Below are 27,859 nucleotides of genomic sequence, written 5' to 3'. Positions count from 1 at the left end.
AATAGAATGAATATAAACAGATGTTGAGTTCTGAGACACATAGAAACATTGAGATCTGTGTTCTTATTCAGGTGTTTGATCTGGATTAATGCAAATTAGTAAATTACAGTTTACTGAACTAAAAGAGAACCTACTTTTAAATTGATGCCTTCAAGTGCCATAAACCCCACATTTCTAACACCTGAAAACTGTTGTAATCCCACAGGAAATGTCATCTTGGGTCAAAAAAACTAGTAGTGCCTTCAAAATCTATTGCAGTGTCACTAAGAAATTTTAAAACAAACAAACAAACAAACAAGCTTCTGCTTTGGTAGAGCCTACAATGTATGCTGATCTGTTACCCAGTGATAGGAGAAGAAATCCAAGAGGTGGCAAGGGGAAATGCTTTGTTAATTTCAAACTCCAAGGATACCGGAGCACTGTGATCCGTGTCTGACAAATGGGTAGGGGTGAGACTGACAATACAATTTCTCTCACTGTCAATCTTCTATGAAGGTATTACAAAGGAAAGAGAACAGGAAGATATTTCAGTGCAATAGGTTCTGGCCTGATAGTGCACCGAGAGAGAGAGAGATAGATTTGGAGGTATAGTGGCCAAATGTACTAACCTTTTCTCTCTACAAATAGAAGGGGAGTTACATCATGGTTAGAACAATGGGATCTTGGCAGCTGGACTTCTAGATTCTCTTCTCACCATTGACTCATTGCACAGCCAATAAAATTGATACAATATACTTACATTCTGGTGTTGTGAGGCTTAGCCGTGTTTCAGAAGTGCTTTGAGACTGTTGGAGGAGACGTGCTATAGAAAGGAAAGTTTAATTTTTCAAATTCTGGCTTAGAGCACAGGTCCATCAAGTTTGATTTTATCATCTTTAGTCTTAGTTGGCATCACCATATGATACATCCTCATTTGATAGTCCCTGCCCCAGAGGGACTGATGTAGCATGGAACGATTTAACATATTGGTTCAGAAATTGTAGAGGTGCTGCAAGCCATGTGTACAGGAGATCTATATATTGCCAGCTGGCATTATGCCTGGCTCTAGCTATTGCTGTCTGCCCTTCCTTGGTTCTTCATATGTGCAGTATCTTTTCTATCAGAAACTTTCATGCAGGAAAATGACCTCTTAATCAGACAGAGTGTTGTCTAGGGTGACCAGATGTCTTGATTTTATAGAGAAAATCCTGAATTTTGGGTCCTTTTCTTATATTTCTTCTATTACCCCCCAAACCCGTCCCGGTTTTTCACATTTGCTGTCTGGTCAACCTAGTGTTGTCTGAAACTTCAGCTTATCCAAAGGGACCTAACACAGAAGGTGCTTAAGTGAGCGGTCTATGCTGCAGTACAAAGAGCAGGGCTGATGCATGGAGATTTGAGAGGTCTTCTGCTGCCCAGAAAATCATTAAAGTAACCTCAATAGTAGGAACAAGGATGTTTTTTTACAAAATTCAAAACTATCATAGATATGCACTGACATAAAAAGCCGGGGGCAGACTGTCCCCTCTATTCCATTGAAAGGAGGATCAGTCTGATGGAACAAGATGAGGAGATACAGGAGAAGGATGCCACATCTGAAGCCTTCTTCTTCCCTCCCCTTGACCTCATGGAAGCAACTTTCTGGGGGCACCATGAGGAACAGTCTCTGCAGGTTGGGAGAGGGCAGGCCACTATCCATGTTATTGTTCTTGAGGAAACCTGTAGGGAACCAGTGAATACAATCCTGCTGGTCAATTAATGAAGGAAGAGAGAGAGTATGTATACAATCTCTGCCATTTTGAGGACACTTTAGATATCTGCAATAGATAGCTAGAGAATCAACCAGTTTCCCAACCACAGATGACCCTACGCATTTCCTAATGTAAAAATGTTTCCTCTCTCCCCAGCCCCTCACCACTGGGTTAATATTGTTGTAAATAGTTCTTTGTCTTTCCAAAGCTGAAGAGCTTCTTTCTAGAACATACAAGTCAAAGAACCTGATGTCATGATCCAACAAATTAATATAAAATTCCTATCACACTGCATGATGAAATGCAGTAGAAAATGGTGCAACAAAAGACAAATAGGGGCCTATGATCTCCTCAACTCTCCTAAAGTCAACATCTCTTTTTCCTCTTTCATTCAAATAACGAAGGCACTTGCATGGTCTGAGAGATCGAGCACAGGACTTAAAGGAGCTGGGTTCTTTTCCCAACTCTATCACTCATTTAGTATAACTCCTTGGGCAAGTCATTGGATCTCTCTGTACATCAATCCCCTGATCTGTAAAATAGGGAGAATAATATGTGCCAGTATTTGATAACCTAGGATGAAAAGGTTTATGGAAATACCAAGTATTACCGGGAAGTCACTCAAGAGGGAGCCAAGGTAAACACATACTTGAAAATAGAAATAGCAGTAGTGTGGTCTGTTACACACAGTAGAGGATGTGACAAATCCTGGATTTGGACTGGATGGATGCACAAATCCACACTGATAGCAGAGGTTTTTTTCGAATTGCTCCCATAATGTTCTGAAATGAATACAGGGGTGGCTCTGTTCATTCTGCTGAGCCCTGAGATTAGATAGTCAGTCATCAAAGCACTCAAGATTTGGCTGGGGGAACATCTGTTTTGACTTTGTTCAGAACAAAATGATTGTTAAGAAATACAACGAAGCATGGGACATTTCCTCTGTATGTGACTCTAACCCAGCAAAAGCCAGGCAACTGGATGGTTCTGAGTCATGGAAAGTAGAAATGGCTATGGAGCTGTCCATTTCTTGACCACCACGTCAAAGCCAGTGCAAGTTGATAGTGTCCCGTATGAAATCAGTTTGATTTTCTAAGCCCAGTTTCTAATGCACAGCTGGCCCTGGCTCAGCTGGCAGCAGCTGGCACTCTTGTTGGCAGTTTCAGCAGAGAAGTGTTTAAGGGACCCGGTGACTGAACCACTCTCTAGCCCCAGGGATAGTGCCACCAGGTCAGGATCAATGTCCAGTATCTGGAGGGTGGGAGATAAGTGTATACCTGCTCTGGGGATAAATTACTCCAGTCTCTGGAATCTCACCAGCAATGCCCGCACTCAATAACAGTAGTAAAAATAATGAGGAGTCCTTGTGGCACCTTAGAGACTAAAACAAATGCATTTGGGCATAAGCTTTCATGGGATAAAACCCACTTTATCAGAGCCTTGGAGTGAAAAATACAGTAGGCAAAATATATATTATAGCACATGAAAAGATGAGAGTTGTCTTACCAACTGTGGTAAGGTCTTCAGCCACACTATCAGGGGATCATTCACCTGCACATCTACCAATGTGATATATGCAATCATGGGCCAGCAATGCCCTGCTGCCAGGTATATTGGCCAGACCAGACAGTCTCTACACAAAAGAATAAATGGACACAAATCAGACATCAAGAACTGTAACATTCAAAAACCAGTAGGAGAACAATTCAGCCTCACTGGACACTCAATAACAGACTTAAAAGTGGCAATTCTTCAACAAAAAAAACTTCAAAAATAGACTCCAAGAAGAAACTGCAGAACTAGAATTAATTTACAAACTGGACACCATCAAATTAGGCTTGAATAAAGACTGGGAGTGAATGGGTCACTACAACAAATAGTTTTCCCTCTGCTGATACTCACACCTTCTTGTCAACTGTTGGAAATGGGCAACATCCACCTTGATTGCATTGACCTCGTTAGCACTACAAAAGTAATTTTCCCTCCCTTGACATTCACTCCTTCTTGTCAAGTGTTGAGAATAGGCCACTTCCACCTTAATTGAATTGGCCTCATTAGCACCAACTCCCCAACTTGGTAAGGTAATGCCCTTCATGTGCTATAATATATTTTGTGCTTATTGTATTTTCACTCCATGCATCTGATCAAGTGGGTTTTAGCCCATGAAAGATTATGCCCAAATAAATTTGTTAATCTCTAAGGTGCCACAAGGACTCCTCTTTGTTTTTTGCTGATACAGACTAACACGGCTACCACTCTGAAATGAATAACGGTAGTGATATTTTAAAATTGATCCCACATGTTCAGTGACCATCGCACTTCTTATTTTAAGTGATTGTTTTAGTTAAATATAAGAAAGTTTGAAAAAATAGTTTATTTTTAGGTTACAACTTTCAATAGCAATAACCACACTGAGTGGATTATTTTTTTGTGTCTGCAGTTTTTTGTATTCTGCCATGGGTTTCTCCAGCTCTCCCAGCTCCTGCTATCTGGCTATCTGAAAAGCTCAATTTCAACAATTGAGAAGCGGTATGGCTTATCCAGTCAGACATCTGGATTGCTCGCTTCCTTCAATGAGGTAACTTCTACTATATTCAAAATTCTTTCTTGTGATCTCCCACCCACACAACTCTCCTGTATTCTTGTCTGTCCTAAGGAGGTCATTTACAAAGTGTTTCAGAGGCTTTTTAATCTCTGTCTCCTACTGCAGGTTGGGAACACATTGCTGATAGTCTTTGTAAGTTACTTTGGAAGCAGAGTGAACAGGCCCCGTTTCATTGGCTGCGGCGCTATTCTTGTATCCATAGCTGGGTTTCTCATGTCTCTTCCTCACTTTATAACCGGGCACTACAAATATGACCAGTCCATTGCCAGTAGGTACTCTAAATGTATATACCTTTTGGGAACAGGTAAAAGGGGAAATATTTTCTTGAGGTTTTATTAACTGCAAAGCATAAAAATGTGGAATATGATGCCAAAGAAGCAGATATTGAACTTTTGTTTTCAGAAATTAAAATGTACTGTCCCAAGAGGTAAACATTGACCAAGGTGAATCCAAGAGAGGAATAACAAGAAAACAGCTCCTAAGCTGGAGTCAGAGCAAATGAAAATGAGATCTAAAGCATTTACGTTCTTAGCTATGCTGCTACTTCTACTTCCTGCTTCCCCCTTTGTTATGATTATTTAGGGCACCAAATGTACCCTAGGTCCCGACCCTAAAGAGATTACAATCAAGGGTCTAATCCTGCAAATCATTACTCACACAAGTTGTCCTTACACAAGTAGTCCCACCGAGTTCAGCCCAAATCAAGGAGAATACATACGTGAGCAAAGGTTTGCAGGACGGGTCTTTAAACTGTAGGTGAAGAAAGAGGATTGGATACAGCCAACAGCAGTGGTAGAGCAGTGATCATAGGCACAAGTGCCCGGATTTTAAATCTTTCTTACTTTATTTGTGATTTCATTGATGCTTCCTTCTGGGGAAGACTGGTCTTTGCGGGCTTGATTGAAGAAGTAACTTTTAGGAAGGGATGTGAAGGAGGAGATGGTAGGATATGGAGGACCAGGTTGGGGAGGGGATTTACAGGCACAGAAGGGTTCATGGAAGAAGTGAGAAGATGAGAATAGAAAGAAAATATTCTGGTGGAGGTTAGTCATCCTGCACCTTGACCTCAAAGTCATAATCCTCAATCACAGTAATAATAGAAATCCTACTATCAGACTCTACAAAATCCTTTAGAGACTTCTCTAAGAGGCCTTTTCCCTATTTTCTTGGATCACTCCACCAGTATAGACCAGCCAGAACACAGCTGGGGTCACAGACTAGGTCTGCATTGTACTTTTCCATTAATATTTCCTCAGTTACAGCCTCCAAAAGAGGTTTTATGAAGTGACTAATTCACAGCTTTATCCAGGGAACAAGGGCTAATGAAAGTATGGAAACTAGTTCAACCTACACTTCATGATAGGCCCTTGGATAGGGCAGACATTTCCTGGGTGAGATGACTGATCTGTCAAACACAGAAGACAAATCCTGAATTCAGTGAATTCGGGGACTCAACAAAATTCAAGAACTTTCAAAAGCGGCTGTTATGCTACACTTTTCAATATTCCTTAATTAGTTAGATCATTACTTTCATGATAAATCCGTTATCTATTATTTCACAATTTTTTATGATACCCATTTTTTTTCTCTCACATCTCCATCTCCATTACACTGGTATCAATCCAGAGTAACTCCACCAAAGTCAGTGTAGATGAGAGAAGACTGCCTCTTTAATTGGATTTGATTTTTATCCTTTTTGCCTCCATCTACATTTTTAAGTGTGACAGTTATTGTACTTTGTTTAGTGCCATTGTTCTTTTATCATAATTATCTTTCACAGCTCAGAAAATACATTTTTATTTGGTTTCTGATTGTCTTGCACCGTGTACCCAGTGTGGATGTTAAATTAAAGCCTTGTGTTTATTTGATATATATCTACATGTATTTGCCATTGTTGTTAGGTAGGTTGTTATTGACTAGCTAAAGAGATTTTTTTAAAAGAAACAAATATTGTGCCAAATTCTTCCCTGTGTAACACTTGTGAAATTTCATTGGTCCACTGAGGCAGAATGGACCAATTTAGCCCATCATTTGTTTAATTTGTAAACCATACATGGCTATAGAAATCACTAAGAGCCAGATTTTCCCTGGCCCCAGCACGGCATTGAGGAAAAGCCAGCAGTCAAGGACTATCTCAGCTCCTGCCTTTGGAGAAGTGTAGGGACTGCATGCTCTGTGTTGTATGCCAGGTGGCAGGGTTTAAGCACTGTGCGGTGGAGCTGGGCTGCGGCACCAAGAAAGCAAGCTACATGCCAGACTGCAATCACTGTTTGTGCTCTGGAGAGCATGGGGAGGAATTAATCCTCTGGAGGCACAGTCGGTGACTGAGATCCCCATGGGCTGTGTGACTCCACAGTCAGGGTTGTAGCTAAGTGCCACAACCTAACCCTCAGAGAGACAAACAGCAGCTCTGTATCTGATGCCATTTTACAGAGGATATTTCACGTCTAAGGTTAGGTGTCCACCAACTTCAGCTTTGAGCACTTAAGGGTGTTGCATTGCCTCCACAGGTGTGTTCAGCAATTCTACTGATCTCTGCCAACCTGCTATATCCACCAGAAACCTCAGTGATACAGACTGCACCCTACATGCAGTGAAAGAAAACCGCGAGGTCCTGCTGATCCTGTTTATTGGCCAGGCTTTGCTAGGGATTGGAGGGGTCCCCATCCAGCCCTTTGGGATCTCTTACATTGACGATTTTGCCAGTGAGAGAAACTCACCTCTCTATTTAGGTAAGACTAGAATTGAATCCCACTATGGTAAGAAAGGAAAGCAGCTCTTATGCTGGGCTGGAGGGACCAGTTCCATGACAAGGTGTGACTGCTCCGCTCTCAAGAACAGACCCTTAGACTACAAGAAACTTCAAGTGTTTTTAGTTTTGGCTGCTCCAGAGTTTAATTCCTATAAATGCCATAAAGTCCTAAAACATATTTCACAAGGATTCAGTGTAACAAAGAATTGAGTTTTATGTATGTTCATGCTTTTCATCAGTAGCTATCATAAGAGGGCTTCCATGTAAAAGCTGAAGTAGATAAATTGAGGTAGCAAAAAAACATTTCAAAGAGAATGGCACAGTTTTTAATCTGAACAGTGCCAGCATATATCTTGAGTACAGGTTTGAATGTAATGGAGGTTTTACACGAAGAGTAACTGAAGTCAGAGTTTGGCCCCTGAAGTACTGCAGAAGTCACAAGGGGTTCAGAGAAGAGGGACAAAAATGATTGAGGGCATAGAATAAATCTCCTATGGAGAGAGATTGAAAAGATTGGGATTGTTTACCTAGAAAGGAGAAATGGTAGAAGAATATAAAATAATTTATGGTATAGAAGAGATAGATAAAAGATTTTGCTTCTCTTTTTTGCTTAAAAGAACAAGGGGGTATTCAATTAAATCAAAAAATGGGAAATTCAAAACTGATAAAAGGAAATACTTTTGCTCATGACATGTAATTAGACTGTGGAACTTATTGCCACCGGAAGCCATGAGGCCAAGACCTTAGCAGGATTGAAAGACAGGTGGAACATTTATATGAATAACAAGGATAGTGCGAGGTATAATTAATGGTAACAACATTTTTTGAAGGAATGTTAGAACTCATGCTTCAGAGTTTAAGCCAATCACTAATTATTAGATGCCAGGATGAGACCTAATGTGGGAGTAGATTAACCCATACCTGCTACTACAGGGTTCTTACACCTTTTTCTGGTGCTGGCCCCAGTCAGAGACAAGATACTGGGCTGGATGGACTTTGGGTCTGACCTCATTTGGTAGTTCCTATTTTCCTGTGGTTTTGTATTTCATGTCCCCTGGATGCACTCCTCTCAAAGCCAGCATTTTCCACTCAGCAGAAAGGTTCTGTTTCTTTTTGCAGGAATCCTCTTTGCTCTGACTGTCATCGGACCTGGCGTAGCATTCATGTTAGGATCTGCCATTTTGCGCTTTTATGTGGACATTGACAAAGTTTCCCCAGGTGAGTTCATGTAGTTTCTGAGGACCATTATCCATTTGTAATGTAGTGTGTGGGAGTGTGCGTAGGGGTGGGGAGAACTTTCCTGTTACCATAGGCAATGTTATTTTAGATCTGCGAGCTAGCATCCTGATGCCAAAGAAGTTTAAAAGATATGAAGCGTACAGCGACGCTGCTATTCATCTGCCATCAAGTGAAGCAAAGCCTGACTTCCTTTAACTCTGCTGACACACTTGTATATGCCTGAGAGCATTAACAGAGCTTCCTGTAATCATTCTGCTAGCGGCTTGCATGATTCTGGGGGTGGTAAACCAAGTACAGTAAATGCAGTGACTGAACTCTCCGAGTAATCAGATATGGCAAGTGAGTGCTTCTCTTCTAACTCAGGGTCACACACAAATGCCAGAGGATTAGATCAAGCATGGCTGCTTCAGAAACTTCATGCTTTCCTCATGTTTTCTCCTTCCTCAATCCTGGGGCTCACTCACACCTGTGCTGCAGCTCACTTCCAATATTGCCGGCACGAGGAGAATGACACTTATTTATCTGTCCTTACCGTGCTCACCGCTCTATTAGCAGGGTGCCCATGAGGATTACACCTTATTCATTATGCTTCTCTCGACTGCTTCTGCGTAGCCAGTGGTGCATGGGAGCTGCACGGGTATGCATGTTCCACTCACCACCAGCTCTCCAGGTGGGTGCATAGGAGGAGAGTGAAAACGAAAGGGGAGGAAAGAGACACAGAAGAGGAGTGGAGGAGAGAAAGAAAAGAGACATGGAATGTGCAGAAAAACAGGGTAACTGAGGAGGGGGGAGAGATGGGGGGGGGGAAAAGAGACCAAAAACAAGGAGAAGAGACAAAGATCAGGGAGAGAAAGGGGCAGTAATTGCCCTTAAAGTCCTTGAAGCTTTTTCAGTTTCATTTGTCCTGCACTATGTTAGGAGAACATTTGTGGGATTCGCTGGGCATAGGAAAGATCTCTAACACTCCGGTAACGTCAGCCTGTCAGCAAAGGCAAAACTAGAGACTACCACAGAAGGTAGGGGGGGCAATGAAGAGCCATCCTGACAGAAACAGCCTTGTTTGCCAGTCAGCAGAGTTGTAACGGGGATGAGCACTGTGGAAAAGCCTAAGAACAAAACTTATGCTGCTGTCTCAAGAAAAGCAGGCTCAGGCACCAATCAAAAATATTACTTCACCCAGATCGTCTTTTCGATTTATATAACAGCTTTTGCTCTGATGGACCCTCAAACTCTGCACAATCCAGATACCTACTAGTACAGGAGCAACTATCTCTGGCATGCAGGTAGGAGCCAACTGACATGCAGCAGGCTACTCACCGTGGGGCAAAGGAAAATCAGGGTCAAGGACATTGGACAAACTCTTATTCTTAAGAAAACTGCCGTGGGATTGTTAATGTCAGTGCAGAGCAAACAAAGCCCCAGTTTTAAAGTCTGCTGCAAAAGGTGCTGAAGCAGTAAGTGGCTTGGTGCTCGACTTACCTGCCTCACAATGTTGAAGGGAGGAATTGACCCTGGCAGGACCTGTGGTCCTAGGGGCTCTGCAAACCTGATGCTTAGATCTTCTAAGTCATCCCCTTGGACTAAAGCTAAGTGAGGAATATGTCTGAGGCTTGGTCTACGCTACGCGTTTAAACCGATTTTAGCAGCATTAAACCGATTTAACGCTGTACCCGTCCACACTACGAGGCCCTTTATATCGATATAAAGGGCTCTTTAAATTGGTTTCTGTACTCCTCCCTGATGAGAGGAGTAGCGCTAAAATCGGTATTACCATATCGGATTAGGGTTAGTGTGGCCGCAAATCGATGGTATTGGCCTCCGGGCAGTATCCCACAGTGCACCACTGTGACCGCTCTGGACAGCAATCTCAGCTCAGATGCAGTGGCCAGGTAAACAGGAAAAGCCCCGTGAAATTTTGATTTTCATTTCCTGTTTGCCCAGCGTGGAGCTCTGATCAGCACGGGTGGCAATGCAGTCCCAAATCCAAAAAGAGCTCCAGCATGGACCATACGGGAGATACTGGATCTGATCGCTGTATGGGGAAACAAGTCTGTTCTATCAAAGCTCCATTACAGAAGACGAAATGCCAAAGCATTTGAAAAAAAAATCTACAGGCTACACAGTGCTGCATGACAAGCGTAACGGGAAGCCAGAGACTCAAATGGATGCTCATGGAGGGAGGGAGGGGGGACTGAGGACTCCATCTATCCCACAGTCCCCAGCAGTCTCCGAAAAGTATTTGCATTCTTGGCTGAGCTCCCAATGCCTGTAGGGTCAAACACATTGTCCGGCGTGGTTCAGGGAATAGCTCATCAATTTACTCCCCCCTCCCCACGTGAAAGAAAAGGGAAAGAAATCGTTTCTTGACTTCTTTCAATGTCACCCTGTGTCTACTGAATGCTGCTGGTGGACTCGATGCTGCAGCAGTGAAGAGCAGTATCTGCTCCTCTCCCCTCCCCGGTGGTAGACGGTGCAGTAGGACTGGTAACTGTCCTTATTATCAACCCGTGAGTGCTCCTGGCTGGCTTCAGGTGAGGCTGGCCAGGGGCGCCTAGGTGAAAATAAGAGTGATTCTTGGTCATTCCCAGTAGATGGTACAGAATGGCTGGTAACCGTCTTCATCATAGCAACTGGGGGCTGAGCTCCATCAGCTCCCTCCCTTTCATGTGAAAAGAAAAGATTCTGTCCTGCTTGGACTATCATAGCAGTGACATGCTAGGCTTCTTTCCCCCGCATCGCTTAATGTCCTGCCTGGACTGTCATAGCACCGGGAGGCTGCCTCCCCCTCATTTTATCTCACTAACAAGTCACTGTTTCTTATTCCTGCATTCTTTATTACTTCATCACACAGATGGGGGGGAGACACTGCCACGGTAGCCCAGGAAGGTTGGGGGAGGAGGGAAGCAACGGGTGGGGTTGTTGCAGGGGCACCCCCCGTGAATGGCATGTAGCTCATCATTTCTGCGGGATCTGATACGGAGCAGCTGTGCTCTCTGATACACTGCTTCTCTAGTACACTTGCCACATATTCTAGGCAGGACTGACTCTATTTTTAGAAACCATAAAGGAGGAATTGACTCAGGGAGTCATTCCTAGTTTTGCCTTTGCACCCCCTGCCGATCTCAGCCAGCGGCACCCATGATAGCAGCAGACAGTACAGAAGGACAGATAACTGTCATCTCATTGCCAAATTACACTGGCAGCAGATGGTACAGAACAACTGGTAACCATCTCTGCTATCATGCAAAAGCAAATGGATGCTGCTGTGTAGCGCTGGAGTATCGCCTCTGTCCGTGGCATCCAGTACACATATGGTGACTGTAAAAAAAAAAGCTGAACGGGCCCCATGGTTGCCGTGCTATGGCGTCTGCCAGGACAATCCAGGGAAAAAGGGCATGAAATGATTGTCTGCCGTTGCTTTGCCGGAGGAAGGAATGAGTGACGACATTTACCCAGAATCACCCGCGACACTGTTTTTGCACCATCATACATTAGGGTCTCAACCCAGAATTCCAATGGATGGGGGAGACTGCGGGAACTATGGGATAGCTACGGAATAGCTACCCGCAGCGCAACGCTCTGGAAATCGACGCTAGCCTCGGACCATGGACGCACACTGCCGAATTAATGTGCTTAGTGTGGCCACGTGCACTCGACTTTATACAATCTGTTTTATAAAACCGGTTTATGTTAATTCAGAATAATCCCATAGTGTAGACGTACCCTGAGTAACTGGAGTTACAGCTCCCTCTACCTGTGCTGTCTTCAGGTAGGAATGTAATTGGCTATTGGGTGGGAGGGAAAGGGGGAAGCTCAGAAAGTGGTGACAGTGGTAGGTAGTCATGCAGAAATACAGCTAAACCAGTCTCATGATTCTTGGTTAAACCTTGCCCATGTGGGATTCCGAAAGGAATTTTAACCTCCACATACAGCACTGCACAACTGGCTATGTGTATTGTGGGGGTAGGAGGTTATTACATCACAGTTGTGTAAGAGATGCTGTTCACTTATCCTTTAGGAGTAGTTTCCTAGAACTAGGCTTAAAATTAATTTCTAACCACAGGAATTCCATGATCTGTAGAAATATTTTCTGGTTAAAACTGATCATATTGAGAAACTGCATCCTGACTTCTGAAGATCATGTTTTAATTAGGCGAAGTACCCTTCCCCAGTGTATGTAATCTTTGGCAGGGTGCTGCTCTTATTTCATGGGAAAGGGAAAAAAAACATTCCAGATGTTCTATCTGGTCATGCAACCAGGGGGACAATGGTCATTCAAACTAGAGGAAAAAGCAGAAGGGGGAGGAAGAGATGGAAGTTACCAAAGGATTTTGTAAAATTGGTCAATTTGGCCTGTATGTTGGAGATGCCTTAAAAGGGAGTGTTGTCTAGGATGACCAGATGTCCTGATTTTATAGGAACAGTCCTGATTTCTGTGTCTTTTTCTTATATAGGCTCCTATTACCCCTGACCCCTGTCTCGATTTTTCACAGTTGCTGTCTGGTCACCCTAGTGTTGTCTAACTGTTAGACTAGCAGAGTGGGAGTCGGGTTTCCTGAGTCCTACTCCTGGCTTGGTCACTGAGAGTAGCCAAGTTATTAAAGCCAACACATTAAAACTTGGGTGCCTAAATTGAATGCTTAAATTAACATTTATTATTTAGTGGATTTCTAGCTGCCTTTAATGATATTTAACAGGTGGAAGCAAGGAAGAGATTCAGCATTATGTGATCAGTCAGCTCTCCATAGGCCACCGGCAAAAGTTCTGTGGACCTCTAGGGATCCACCGCCCCCAGCGTAGGAGCTACTGCTCTGGAGCACTGAGCAAAATTCATTTGTTAAGGACAGGTGGACACATCCAAAAGAGCCTACTTCCTGCAGGCAGAGGGGTGGAAGTGGAGACAGTGGTGGCCCTCACTTCTTCCTGTGATCTGTGTTTCTATTTTGTGTTTATTTGCTTGTATTTCAGAGGAAATTCAGCTCACTAACAAAGATCCTCGATGGGTTGGAGCCTGGTGGCTCGGCTTCCTGGTCGCAGCCACTCTTGTGGCCTTATCTGCCATCCCTTATTTCTTCTTCCCGAAAGAAATGCCTAAAGAGGTAAGAACAGGAATGGAGACAGGCAAGGTCAGCTGCACAAATCATTCAGCTGGTTTAAACACTTAAGTTCTCTTAGCTCCCATCGCAGGTGGGTTTACTCTAGATTGGGATGTGAGGGGATGATGGTCTCAGTGAGAATTTCCTGAGGCTGGTTGGGTGATGGGGAGATGCTGAAGTGGGACAAAGTACAGAATATCAATATGCTGTGAGGAGATGTTATAAATGTGCTGTTGTACACATGCCACCTCTCTCTCTCTCCCCCCTCTCTGCTTCCCTTGTGGGGCACGTGCTTTCTAGAGATGACTGTGAGCTGTGAAGTTTGTATCCAGATTCAAACTTCTCGAAAGTACAAAGGGCTTCTGACAGATGTTCTGATTTGAACTCTTCTCTAGTGTCTCCAGGCCTTACTAGCTCAGATCTGATAAGCCAAGCAGAGTCCAGCCTGGCCAGTACTTTGGTAAAAGACTACCAAGAAAAACCCAGAGTGCTGCTGAAAGTTTAAAAGGTGGAACTCTTCCCTCTCCAGAGGTGCAAAAAACAATTGAATCCTTATTCTATTCTATTCTGTATATGTTCTTGTACCATGCTCAACCCTGTAGTATCTGAGTGCCTTCCAGTAGTGTGTTAAGCAACATGACTACACGTCTGTCCCTGACCATGTGATCCATGGTGCTTTTCACAAATACTTCCCCAAATTCTACTGTGGATTAGTATATTTTGCTACATAGCACTACGCATTTCATTTCAACTGGCGAAGTGATTTTTCACTTCCTGTTGAAGGGGCTAATCCTGCAACCTTTTACTCATTCAAGTAGCCCTTGAGGTCCACGGGAATATTTCCATGAGCAATCATTGCTCTAGCTCACAAGTGACTCCATGTCAGTGGTGGGCATATAATACTTATGTTCATAATATGTTGTTGGAATGGCACTGTGACTCCCTTCTAACTAAAGGGATGTGGTCTAAATGTAAGATATTATACTCATGGTGTTGAAAATGCCTTTCATGGGCACTTCTGCTGATGAGTCTGCTTCTCAGTTGTACAGTTCTTTCCCCAAGATCTCTCTCCTCAACCAGACGGAGACTGGTATAGTAGTGGCTCTCTTGTTCCCACATGTTACTCCCTTTAAACCTTTGACTTTTCTTTGGGTTCAGAGACAAATCAGCAGCTGCATCAGAGGCCAGTCTCAGTTATCACCATTTATAAGTGAATTGCCTCCAACGTGCTAGCCTAGAGGAGTGAGAGATTTCAGATTACTCCCTTTTGCTGTTCCTCCTCTTTTTAATGCTCTCAAACCAAAATACATATAACCACTTGAGTGCTGTGCAACATAATGGCTTCATGGAACAATAGGCACTTTCCATGCTGCTCAGTGTTTCAGTAACACTGACGGGGGTGGTATGGGCCAATGAATGGGGGGCACTGGATTGAGAGTCAAGCAACTCTGGCTCTATTCCAGCTCTGCCACCAACCTGCTCTGTGACCTTGGGCAAGTCACTTAGGCCATGTCTACACTAGCCAGCCCACAGTGGCACAGCTGTACTGATGCACTTGCACCACTGTAAAACCGCTTGTGTAGCCGCTCTGTGCCGACAGGAGAGAGCTTCCCCATGGACATAGTAAAACCACCTCAACTAGCGGCGATAACTAGGTCAGTGGGAGAACTCTCCCGCCGACATAGAATCATAGAAGAATCATAGATGATTAGGATTGAAAGAGACCTCAGGATATCATCTAGTCCAACCCCCTGCTTAAAGCAGGACCAACCCCAACTAAATCATCCCAGCCAGGGCTTTGTCACACCAGGCCTTAAAAACCTCTAAGGAAGGAGATTCCACCACCTCCCTAGGTAACCCATTCCAGTGCTTCACCACTCTCCTAGTGAAAGAGATTTTCCTAATATCCTACCTAGACCTCCCCCACTGCAACTTGAGACCGTTGCTCGTTGTTCTAACATAGCACTGTGCACACTGCCACTTATGCCAGCGAAACGTATGTCAGGTCTGTTTTTTTCACACATCTGAGTGACATTCGTTTTCCCAACATCGCTAATGATACCGCTCTGGCTTTGTAAAGATCTTTGCTCTGGATAGCTAAGTATTGCTATTGAAAGCATTGATATTATGCTGCGATGGTGGTGTTTCAGAGGGATGTTGTGTTCCAACACTGCAGCAGAAAAGAGGTTTGAAATGCTGGTTGTAGATCTCACTGTATCTCCACACTTGGAGCCACATCCTACACTGGGGTGTTCCTGTGCATCTACCACTGGCTCTCATTGACAAAGGAGCATTTTGTTTTTCTTATTATCAGGGTTTTTGTCTTCCTCAAGAGCCCAAAGAACATGTCCATGCTCATCCTGAAGAGCAAATAGGTTTACAAGCTTTGCAGGGACTTTGCTCTCTGCAGCTCCTAGTTTCTGGTAAATGATTTGCTGCAATAGTACAAAAAATGGTTTGAATTATTCTTTCAGGTGAGACATAAAATTGAGGCCCTGGTTGCTAAAGATCCCATGGCATGTTTTGTAATAGAATTGGTGTTAATCTTGATATCCTGGCCATACTCCACTATGGGTAATTACATTCTGCTTGCCTCCATTCCACCTTATTTTAAATTGTAATTTGTCTAAACATCCCTTCCTAAAAAGTGTTGTATATTATTCCTGGTAAGTAATGGCTCTCAACTTCCACCATGGTGATGGCTGCATTTCAGTAGGGAAAGAATGTTCCTTTTGTAGGACTTTGGTTGTCTAACATAAGAACTACCATATTGAGTCAGACCAATCTACCCCAGAATCCTATCTGGCCACCTTAACAAAATGGGAATAAATCAGTTATAAAAGAAACCAGGTAATTTGCCCGAAATAGAACACAAGAAGACACTGAAATGTCCTTGGTCTATCCACATTGCTGACACAGCACGGACAGAAACAGCACCTCACTGCCCCACTAATTCTGTGCTTCACTTCTGGGACCAAATTTGGACACTGGCCTTTTCAGGCCTTGTGCCAATTGTTGGTACCCAATGTTCTAATAAGCAGGAAGCCAATCTGTAATACCCACACTACCGAGCTAGGCAGATTGAAGGTTCTGCTGATTTTAGGGGCACTAGCATTGCCAGCAGCATTAGTTGCTTTCCAGCCAACTCTGCCTCATTCTTCCACAGCCCTGGGAGCCAGATGATGACTGACCCTTGCCCAGAAGAGCTAGGGAGGGAAAGGGGTCCCTACACTTTCTCTCCCCCCTAGTAAACCCACAGGAAGTAGGCATAATTTAGCCCAGTATCTTTTCAGATGAAAAAGACATCTTAACTCTTTCTCCGGGGCCAAGGCAGGGTTGTTCTCTGTTGTCCATGTCCTGGGGTTTTCTCCTGCCTCAATTTAAATGACCCAAGTGATGGGATCTAAGTGATGGGAAACTATCCCACAGTCAAATCCATCTCATTTGTCTGATTCTTAGTCTACATTTTCCCTTCGCTGCTTTCATTTCCTCTTAGATATACCCCTGGGATCACCATAAATAACACTTTGTCTGAGACAGGGACCATGTTTCCCAACACACTGCCATTCTATTCATAAGAAATAATAGTGCATCCCACCGGTGTTTGTAGACAATCATTTACCTCCTGTAGTCATTCCTTAGTCAAGATAGATTTAGACCCTGATTCTACAAACCCTTAGACATGATTAATTTTACTCAGTCCTATTAAAATTAATTGAACTACTTGACTACTTAATGTTAAACACATTTGTAAGCTTTTGCAGGGTCGGGGTCATAGTTAGCTTTTTTAATCTTTCCTCAGAAGTCAGTCCCTCCAGCCCCTGATCATCATTATCACCTTCTTCTTTTGTTAATCTGTGAACTCCTCCAGTTTGTCAGTATCTTTCTAGGACAAAGGTGCCTGACAGCAGTATTCTAGGTGCAGTCACAGCCGAGCTATCAGAATTGCCATCAGGATCTCACACTGAGGAAGGAAAAAGGGGTTTCTGTCAGGAAGGAGGCATGACTAGACCCTTCCAACAGCTCCAACTTCGCTTCATCCCCCTCACTGACATAGCACCACCTTTTGAAATGACAGAGATTGACACATGCCCTGCACATTTAACAGTTAGGGATTAGCTAATGTCCCAAAGTCTGTCCCCGTGTCCTTATCATTTTCCAATCCAAGTAATTACATTCTGCCTACTAAAACCTTCCCTGTAGTTTCACTTGGGCACCAGATTCATCTTCCCTTCCAATGCTAAACTGTGATATAGTGTTGTTGTTAAATCATTTCCACGGTGCCTGCAATTCATTGGTGAGTAAAGAGAATCCTATTTAGGGTTTGAATGTAATGCAGGTTTCCTTTAGATAAAAATGATATAAATGTAAGGAATTATCCTTATTCCTCATGGGTCATGTATAAGAAATGTCTTGCTTACAACCACCTATTGATTTAAATTTCATTCTCTGACACTGGAAATGACATGGAACAGTCCTGCTATAAAGTGGGACAAGTGGATGACATCTTCTCTTACCTAAGAGTGGCCATCTTGGGTCAGACCAATGGTCCCTGTAGCCCAGAATCCTGTCTTCCAAAAACAGTAAATGCCAGGTGCTTCCGAGGGAATGAACGGAACAGGCAATCATGAGTGATCCATCCCCTGTTGTCCACTCCCAGCTTCTATCAGTTAGAGGTTTAGGGACACCCAGAGCATGAGTTGTGTCCCTGACCATCTTGGCTAATGATGGACCTATCCTCCATAAACTTATCTAATTATTTTTGAAGATTATTGTTTTGGCCTTCACAACATCCCAACATTAGCCCTGACAAAGCCAGTGCCAGAGTATGTTTTTGCCAAACAGAAACCCAAGGGGAAAATTAAACAGCTCTCAAGTGTAGGAATAATCTCAGATACACTAGCACTGACAAAAAATAGGAAGGAAATTGTATCCTTTCCCCTCCAAAAGGGTGAAAATCAGTTTGATTTTTCTAGATGAGAAAGAAATAGTATGTTAGAAGTATGCAATGAATGTGTAAAACTTGACACTAAAAACACCAGAAAAAAGGAAACGAAACAGTTTTCAGCTTCAAAAGTTGTGGTGTGTTCTTAACATCTATTGGTTTGATTTTGTCACAGACAAGGAGATACTCAGACGAGCCCAGTAAGTTGCAGTCTTGCACTGGTTGGGACCAAGATGACTACAGTAGTGTGGTCATGTCCAATGTTGTCATAACCTATTCCCAGATTTGGACCTTAGCGTCCAAAATATGGGTGTTAGCATGAAAACTTCCAAGCGTAGTTACCAGCTTGGACCTGGTAAAGCTGCCACCACCCAAAAAATTAGAGTGTTTTGGGGCACTCTGGTCCCCCCAAAAACCTTCCCTGGGGACCCCAAGACCCAAATTCCTTGAGTCTCACAACAAAGGGGAATAAACCATTTCCCTTCCCTTCTCCCTTCCAGGTGTTCCCTCCCTGGGTTCCTGGAGAGATAGATACACAGAAGCAAGCTCCGTGAATCTAAACAGAGAGATTCTACCCTCTCTATTTCCAGTCCTGGAAAACACAAGCACCTAGAGAGAGCCAAGCTCCCCCCCCACCCCACTCCTTCACCCAGAGGGAATGCAAAGTCAGGCTAGTAAATCTAACACACACAGATTTCCCCCTGACTTCTTCCTCCCACCAATTCCCTGGTGAGCTACAGACTCAATTCTCTGGAGTTCCCCACCAAAGAAAAACTCCAACAGGTCTTAAAAAGAAAGCTTTATATAAAAAGAAAGAAAAAATACATAAAAATGGTCTCTCTGTATTAAGGTGACAAATACAGGGTCAATTGCTTAAAAGAAATATGAATAAACAGCCTTATTCAAAAAGAATACAATTCAAAACACTCCAGCAACTACACACATGTAAATACAAAAAAAAAAAACATATAAACCACTGTCCTTTCTGTACTTACAACTGGGAAACAGAAGATTAGAAAGCAGGAAACAGAAATCTTCTCATAGCCGAGAGAGAGTACAGGCACAAGACAAAGAACAAAGAACTCACACCCAAAACTTCCCTTGACCCAGATTTGAAAAAGTCTTGTTTCCTGATTGGTCCTCTGGTCAGGCATTTCAGGTTACTCCTTTCCAGGTGAAAGAGACATTAACCCTTAGCTATCTGTTTATGACAAATGTGCAGAAGAAGGTGTGCTTCTACAGGCGTATAGAGCTGAGGTTGAAGGAAGCTGACCAAGAGTCAAACCACGTGAGTTTGGAAGATGCAATATTGAGGCATGTAAGAAACCTAAATCCTCATATATTGACTCTTGTTGAAGGAAGAAGATTTGCAAGGGACTGTTCAAGATGGAAGTCCATTCAATACACCACCATGCCTGTATCACAGCTATGAGAATCTGCTGCTGCTACTGGGCTACAGGCGGCCTGCATAAATCCAGCTGCAGGATCAGGCCCTAAGTATGAGTTTAGGCATTCAAGTTTTAGACTGATAGACTTTAAGATCAGAAGGGACCATCGTGATCATTTAGTTTGACCTCCTGCACACTGCAGGCCACAGAACCTCACCCACCCACTCCTGTAACAGACCTAACCTTGACTGAATTACTAACATCCTCAAATCGTGATTTAAAGACTTCAACTTACAGAGAATTAACTATTTACACTAGTTTAAACCTGTAAGTGACCTGTGCCCCAGGCTGTGGAGGATGGCAAAAAAATAAAATAAAAAAAAATCCCAGGAGCCTCTGCCAGTCTGACCCAGGGAAAAATTCCTTCCCAACCCCAAATATGGTGATTGGTTAGACCATGAGCATGTGGGCTAAACCGGAAAACCAGGTAGATACCTGGGAAAGAATTCTCTGTAGTAACTCAGAGCCCTCCTCATCTAGTTTTGAAAAGTTTGGCCTTGGATTTGAAAATCTCTCCATTCATGGACCGCCTCCCTGTAATGCTTTTAATCATTGTCATTGCCCTTCTCTGGCCCTTGTCTTTTACTGAAGTGAATACATTAACATGACAGTACATTACATGTACACACAGAGAAATATTAAACATTCATTGTACTTCTAGCCTTGAGAGAAGTTTGTCAAAGGAATGAGGAGAGGTACTGTTAGTTTGCTTGGGGGTTGAATTCTGCCCTGAGTTTAGGTACGCAGCTTCCCTTGACTTCAGCCCCACTCCCAGCCTCACCTGCATCCATAGGTGCAATACAGCCCCTGATGAATAAGCCCTATTTCCTGTTGGTCTTCCCTAAAGCTAATTTTCCTGGATTTCTATATTAATAGAAGCCTGGCACATACTCTACTGTACATAGATAATGGCCCAATTTGTTATTTATGAGGTGCTATTCATTACGGTTTGACTAATGAAAGTGGGGAAGGAAAATCCGGTTATTATCCCTTTACTGAAAACCTCTGATTAACCCCACTGAGCACCTGGTGGCCTGCAGCTATGGCATCTGAGCTTGTGATCTTCTGAGCTCTTTTAACCTAAGCAAGAAGGGTGTTAGTGATTTTGTATTATAAGAATATAAGAATGGCAGTACTGAGTCAGACCAAAGGTCCATCTAGCCCAGAATCTGTCTACCAACAGTGACCAATGCCAGGTGCCAGGGAGTGAACCTAACAGGTAATGATCAAGTGATCTCTCTCCTGTCATCCAGCTCCACCCTCTGAAAAACAAACGGAGACTAGGGACACCATTCCTTACCCATTGTGGCTGATAGCCATTAATGAACTTAACCTCCAGGAATTTATCCATTTCTCTTTTAAACGCTGTTATAGTCCCAGCCTTCACAACCTCCTCAGGCAAGGAGTTCCACAAGTTGACTGTGAGCTGTGTGAAGAAGAACTTCCTTTTATTTGTTTTAAACCTGCTGCCCATTAATTTCATTTGGTGATCCCTAGTTCTTGTATTATGGGAATAAGTAAATAACTTTTCCTTATTTACTTTCTCCACATCACTCATGATTTTAAATACTTCTATCATATCCCCTCTTAGTCTCCTCTTTTCCAAGCTGAAAAGTCCAAGCCTCTTTAATCTCTCCTCATATGGGATCCATTCCAACCCCCTAATCATTTTAGTTGCCCTTCTCTGAGCCTTTTCTGATGCCAGTATATCTTTTTTGAGATGAGGCAATCACATCTGTATGCAGTATTCAAGATGTGGACGTGCCATCAATTTATATAAAGGTAATAATATATTCTCCTTCTTATTCTCTATCCCCTTTTTGATGATGCCTAACATCCTGTTTGCTTTTTTCACCGCTGCTGCACACTGTGTGGACATCTTCAGAGAACTATCCATGAAGACTCCAAGATCTTTTTCCTGATTTGTTGTAGCTAAATTAGCCCCCATCATATTGCATGTATAGTTGGGGTTATTTTATCCAATGTGCATTACTTTACATTTATCTACATTAAATTTCATTTGCCATTTTGTTGCCCAATCACTTAGTTTTGTGAGATCTTTTTGAAGTTCTTCACAGTCTGCTTTGGTCTTAACTATCTTGAGCAGTTTAGTATCATCTGCAAACTTTGCCACCTCACTGTTTACCCCTTTCTCCAGATCATTTATGAATAAGTTGAATAGGATTGGTCCTAGGACTGATCCTTGGGGAACACCACTAGTTACCCCTCTCCATTTGGCACTCCTCCTGCTAAGCCAGGAATGAACCGGGGCTCCCGCAAGCACGGTGTTATGATTGTTGAGGTGTTGTGGGATGTAAAACCAAGGTGCCCTGAGCCTTTGTGGTCATTTAGTACTTCCTGACATTTTTCACTTGGGTAGGGGCTTTTTCCTGGTATTCTGGTCAAGTTCAAACAGAGAGAATTGCATTTGCCTTCCTAAGGTCCTCTTGCAGTTTCAATTGGATACAGTATTCTTCACTTCTTGCCCATAACTACTGTATATATTGCTGTTAAACAGCTGCCACATACCATCCCAGAAGTGGCTGCCTCTCCATGGGGGGGTGAAAAAATTCTTATTCAACTTGTAAAGTGTTTGAGAGCCTTCTCGCATGAAACACGGGGCATTCTCTTTATCCCTCTGTGGATGGAATGCTGGGCCATAAATCAGAATGAATGTGTTTTCGTTTCTTTAAATAACACAACTGTGATGCAGCTTGGGGGAGGAAGTGAGTTCAGTAGAACAGCTGTCAGCATGTCCAGAACTGAGAGTCTCTTTGTCTTTTCTCAGGTGGTGAAAGGGAGCAAGAGTAAAGTTAAGACGAGCAAAGACCTGCTGAACGAGCTTAAATCCAACTCAGAACTCTTGCAAAGCCTCTCCTTAACCCAGTTCATAAAAAGTAAGTAAGCTGTTTCCCCCTCCTTGGAAAGTCTCTGAAGTGACTTCTCTTCTCACCCAAGCATATATCAGTCTCCTAGCAATGAAGAGCTTGCTGCTAATATGCACCACCAGTGATAAAAAGTCTAAGATGGGACTATAACTTGCTCCATGTACACAGCCTAACTCGCAGATGCAGCTTTAGCACATAGGCAGGATGCAGTGTGCTAAAGTTTGCTCTGTAGAGCTGTTATTGATCTGATAATGCAGAACGTTTATGAGTGTATCAAACAAAGTACCTCACGCCTCCCCGTATTAACCTGAATGCCCTATTTCTGCTGTTAGTTCAGCACTTCCTAACAGCGGGCTCTCAACCTGTCACTGCACTGGTGGCAGGCAGGACCTCATGCAAACCAGGAAATGGGGACCTAAGCCTCAAATCTAACTACCCCATCCTGATGCAGGATCTAGCAGGAGCCAGGGGAGTATGCAGGAGTTTTGGCCTAGCGCAGGGCCCACAGGGAGAAGGAGGAGCCTGCTGGAACCCCGTCCCAGCTCAGGGCCCACAGGGAGTGGAAAGAACCTCCTAGAGCCCTGTCCCAGTGCAGGGCCTGGAAGACTCTGCAGGAGCTGTGTCCTGGCACAGGGCCTGGAGGAGTGGGAGGAGCTTCCAGGAGCTCATCCTTGGCATAGGATTTGACTCTTGCAACACTGCTGCTGTTGCTCAAAAGTACTAAACTTTCTCCACGTGTCTAAAGTCATGCTATCAAGGGAGTTACCTCCCTGCCTTCCTAAAATCCTTAAAGGGAACTATATCTGAAGGACCGTGAGCACACATCGGCTGAGAACAGTCTGTCCCTTCCAGTGCAATAAGTAAAATGGTCTCTGCTTGAAAATAGGATTTCTGTGGTAAAATTCTGCGTTATAAAATGTCTGTGCCAGATTATCTTCACCTATCACAGCTAGCTTCTCTAGAAGTCAGACTTGGCTAATGTACTATGGTGTTCTTATAAGTACAGCTAAGGTCTGTCTGTGCTGGGGTAGGTCAGCAGGTTTCATGCTTGGAGTGTATTCCAATGGGGGGGTTGAAGGAAATAATCCCAACTGTGGCTCTCACTTTAGAAAAGTGACTTTCTGACGTTGGCCTTATGCCTGCTTCCTCTGAGTTTCCTAAATCTCATCACTATAATTTGCTGGAAGCCCTGATTTTTATTACCCCCAATGCAGAGCTGACCCAGCTATGGGAGAGCGAGCTGGAGTCTCTTTGGCTAGTTACACCATTCACTTGCTAGCTCTATTCTAAATTAAACAAGCAGACTGGGTTTTTTTGATCACCTGTTGCCCATGTTGCATTATCATTTAGGAATATCTTGTTGCAGCTGGTACACTAAGCAAATTTGCTATGGAAGTTATTGCCAGAGAATGAATTCACAGCGCACAGGCTCACTTTTCTGTTTGGCTGCAAACAGACTTTAAATGTAAAAATAATTTTCTCTGCTTGATAAATATGGGAACAAATTCACCTTTTCTTCACCTGGAGTTGTGAGAGCAGCAGACACAGAGCATGGGAGTCAGGATTATTTATTATTATTGCTGCAGCAGTGACCACTACCACCAATCAAGCTCAGGGCCCCATGGTGCTGGATAGGTACAAATACATAGGAAGCCACATTCCCTGCCTCAAAAGAACTTACAATCTAAAGGCCCGATCCTGCAAATTCTTAGGCACATAAATTAATGCTGTATAGTTCCACAATCCTCACTTGTTCATCAGTATTGTTATTTATTTTTAATAGTATCTAAAGTCCTCACTCAGGATTGGGGCCCCATTTTGCAAGGGAGCACTGAACAAATATACTGAGGGATATTGTCCCTGCCCCGAAGATCTTACAATCAAAAATTACACACATTGTGTTACTGTTTATATTGCGGTAGCACCAAGGGGCTCCAATCAGAGCTCAGGGGCCCACCATGCCAGGCACTGTATATATACATAACAACAAGGTGATCTCTGCACCAAAGAGTTTACAATCTAAGTTTAAGATGAGAGCTGACAGGTGGATACCACAAACAGCCAGGGGAAGCGCAAGGTAACAATGAGGTGAAACTTCGCAGAATTAGGCCCGAATATACAACCAGCAATAATCCATGAATATAATTATCAACAGGAAGAAAGAGAAAGAATAATGGAAATAGTAATAAGATTTCCTATGTGCACAACTAGACAATAGCCTATTTTCAGTTATTTTTCAAAGTCACTTACCTTTTCTGCAATGTTTTTCATTCCCTGGGTAATTCTACTGAAATGTCACTTCTTCCAGTTTCTGTTTGTTTCCAGTTCTGTTAAGCCTCCACATTCTCTGGGCATGAGCTGAGACTCTAAGATATACTTAGTATATCTTATAGTATATACTTAGTCCTGCCATGAATGCAGGGGACTGGAGTAGATGACCTCTCAAGGTCCCTTCCAGTCCTAATGATTCTATATTCTAAGGTCTTCCAGGTAGAGACCTGACTGTAAAGTGGCTAGTGGTACATAACTAAGAAGTAATAACACTTACTAGCACTTAAACAGGAAGGTCACCAATCTAAGTGTCGGTGCTGCTCAGTGTGAGTAGGGGTAGCAGCATCAGTAACTGAATGGGGATTTAACACAAGATTTTCCTGATATTCATTCCAAATTTCCCCTTTTAAATTTAATCCCATTGCTTGTAGTTAGATCCCCAGGTGCCACACTAAATAATTCCTCTCCCTCCTTAATGTTTACACCAGGGGTTCTCAAACTGGGGGTCGGGACCCCTCAGGAGGTCACAAGGTCATTATATGGGGTTCATGAGCTGTCAACCTCCACCCCAAACTCCGCTTGCCTCCAGCATTTATAATGGTGTTAAACACATTAAACAGTGTGTTTAACTCATGGGAGGGGTCGCACTCAGAGGCTTGCGACGTGAAAGGGGTAGCCAGTAAAAAAGCTTGAGACCCACTGGTTTACACTCTGTAAATATAAATATTAATAAATCTACACTCTATAAACATATTGAAGATCCAATGTTCTTGGTGTAAGTGCTATGTATTATTTATGGGCCAGATCTGCAGGCCGTCCTGACCCAGTGTTTACTGAGCCTTTACTCAGGCAAACACCCATTGGCTTCAGTGATTTTGCTCTGGATTTGGCTCATTATTAATATTAAAGCACTTTCAAAATAGACTTACAGGCTTTTGCACTGGGCTACCACAGTGATGGGCCTGAGAGATGGCCATTTCCCGGACTGAGCTCACAGATGCCAATTATAATTAGAAATGTTTCTTTCGGAAAGGAAAATATATTTCACAGTGTATTCCCAGTGGAAAGTGTTATGCCATCTGTTAACTTTCACACTGCTGGCCGGAACAGAACAGGAAGAATCATAGAGCTTTCTTTTAAAACTGATAACTTAAAGAAAGCTACTTGGAGCTGAGCCAAGCTTTGAGACAATTCCATGTGGCACACAAGTTTATGATGCAATTCAGTAAAGAATTTAAGTATGTGTTTAGGGCCATTTAATCAGCCAAACACTTAAGTGCATGTTTACAGTGCTTCCATGCTTTGCTGAGTTGGGCCTTAAATTGCTCAGTTCAGCTGGAGCAGAAGGAAATGCCCAGATGGGCTGTTCTGTTGATTTAAAAGCTACAAAATGAAAATGACCTTTAAAAAACAAATTGTGCTGTCACCTACAGCTGTTCAGCCCTGTTGACTTCACTGAGGTTACATGGATGTACATGAGAGCAGAATTTGGCCCAAGAGGCCTGATCTTGCACAACTGAAGTCAATGGGATTTTTATTATTATTGATTTCAGTGAGAGCAGAATTGGGCTCTTACTCCCTCAGTCTGGACTCCTCCTCCAGAACCCAATGCTGCAAAGTGCTGAGCTCTCTCAACTCCTCTGGAAGTCACTGGGAGTTGTAGGTGCTGTGATTCCTCCAGGCTCAAGCCCAATGGGAGAAAATAACGGTTTACAAATATCTGAGGAGTGAATTTCAAGGGTGGGAAGAATTGTGTCTAAGCAAGGAATGGGTGAGGAATGGTGTCCCTAGCCTCTGCTTGTCAGAGGGTGGAGATGGATGGCAGGAAAGAGATCACTTGATTATTACCTGTTGAGTTCACTCCCTCTGGTGCACCTGGCATTGGCCACTGTCAGTAGATAGGATACTGGGCTGGATAGGCCTTTGGTCTGACCCAGTATGACCGTTCTTATGTTCTTATGCTCTTAAAGCAGTTAAATGAATAATAACTAGCAATGAGAGGATGAAATGGTGTATGGGAAAAAATTCCAGCAAGGCACTGGGGATGTTTTCAAACAATGAGGTTGGCTACCCAAGGAAAGTTAGCAAAGCTCCATCACCAGAATTACTCCAAATTAGAAAAGCCAGAGTACAACAGGGAACAGCGTTGGCTCCTGCACAGATGGTCTGGATGACATTGGGCTACATCCTTTCACATTCGTACTCCCATTACAGTGACTGGAACTACATGTATGACTCAGATTTAGCTTCCAGTAGGTCATTTCCATCTCTACTGTCTATGGTTCTATTGAGGGATGTTTAGCACCTGTCCCTGGAACAGCTGGGTGGGCAGTATTGTGCCCAGGAGATGAAGCGTGGTATGGGGTACAGAGATGGGCAGATATGGGAGGTATTAGCTGCCACATTGAAAATGACAGAGAGGCCAGCCTGAGAATCCCAGCCGGGACGAAGCAGTTCTCTGACAGGAGAGGCTCGTTAAACTCCTGCGGGGCAGCACAAGCTGTATCTGTGCCTGGCACTAGGAACAGGTGCACTTAGTGCTTGCACCAAGCAGACTGTGCTGAGACGGGGGAAGGGAGCTGAGAACAGACATACTCAGATCATAGCAAAGGCACCTGGGCACTGAAACGAAAGGAGAGGAGATGAGACCATTCATCGAGATGAATAAAGTATTTCACACCTCTCAGACGTATAATTCAGGCTTCATTCCTCGCCAGGGAGTGTTCTTATTCAGTTGGGATCACCCCCTGAGATGAGTGGGTCACTTCATACCCACTTCACATGCTGCCTATGGGTGTGCAGAGTCCATGTCCCATGCACTAGGCCCAGTTGTGAGGTAGGGACTCTGGAGCTCAACTCTCTTCTCTTTCTCTGCATACAGCTGG

The 27,859-nt window shown here is 43.4% G+C and overlaps 1 protein-coding gene across 4 annotated transcripts in view; it reads left to right on the top strand.

The window, feature by feature from the left end:
- SLCO2B1 (solute carrier organic anion transporter family member 2B1) overlaps positions 1-27,859 on the top strand; it is a 132,236-nt gene that overhangs the window by 60,610 nt on the left and 43,767 nt on the right. For all 4 annotated transcript variants that reach the window (XM_050935548.1, XM_050933531.1, XM_050934169.1 and 1 more), the window contains 6 exons: positions 4,171-4,308; positions 4,441-4,603; positions 6,846-7,067; positions 8,207-8,305; positions 13,295-13,425; positions 22,604-22,712. In XM_050935548.1, coding sequence (XP_050791505.1) covers positions 4,171-4,308; positions 4,441-4,603; positions 6,846-7,067; positions 8,207-8,305; positions 13,295-13,425; positions 22,604-22,712 — 862 coding nt within the window. The remainder of the gene's footprint in view (positions 1-4,170; positions 4,309-4,440; positions 4,604-6,845; positions 7,068-8,206; positions 8,306-13,294; positions 13,426-22,603; positions 22,713-27,859) is intronic.

The sequence above is a fragment of the Gopherus flavomarginatus genome, chromosome 1, assembly GCF_025201925.1.
Source record: "Gopherus flavomarginatus isolate rGopFla2 chromosome 1, rGopFla2.mat.asm, whole genome shotgun sequence".
In the NCBI taxonomy this organism is placed as follows: Eukaryota; Metazoa; Chordata; order Testudines; family Testudinidae; genus Gopherus; species Gopherus flavomarginatus.
This window is presented reverse-complemented; position numbering and strand designations above follow the sequence as displayed.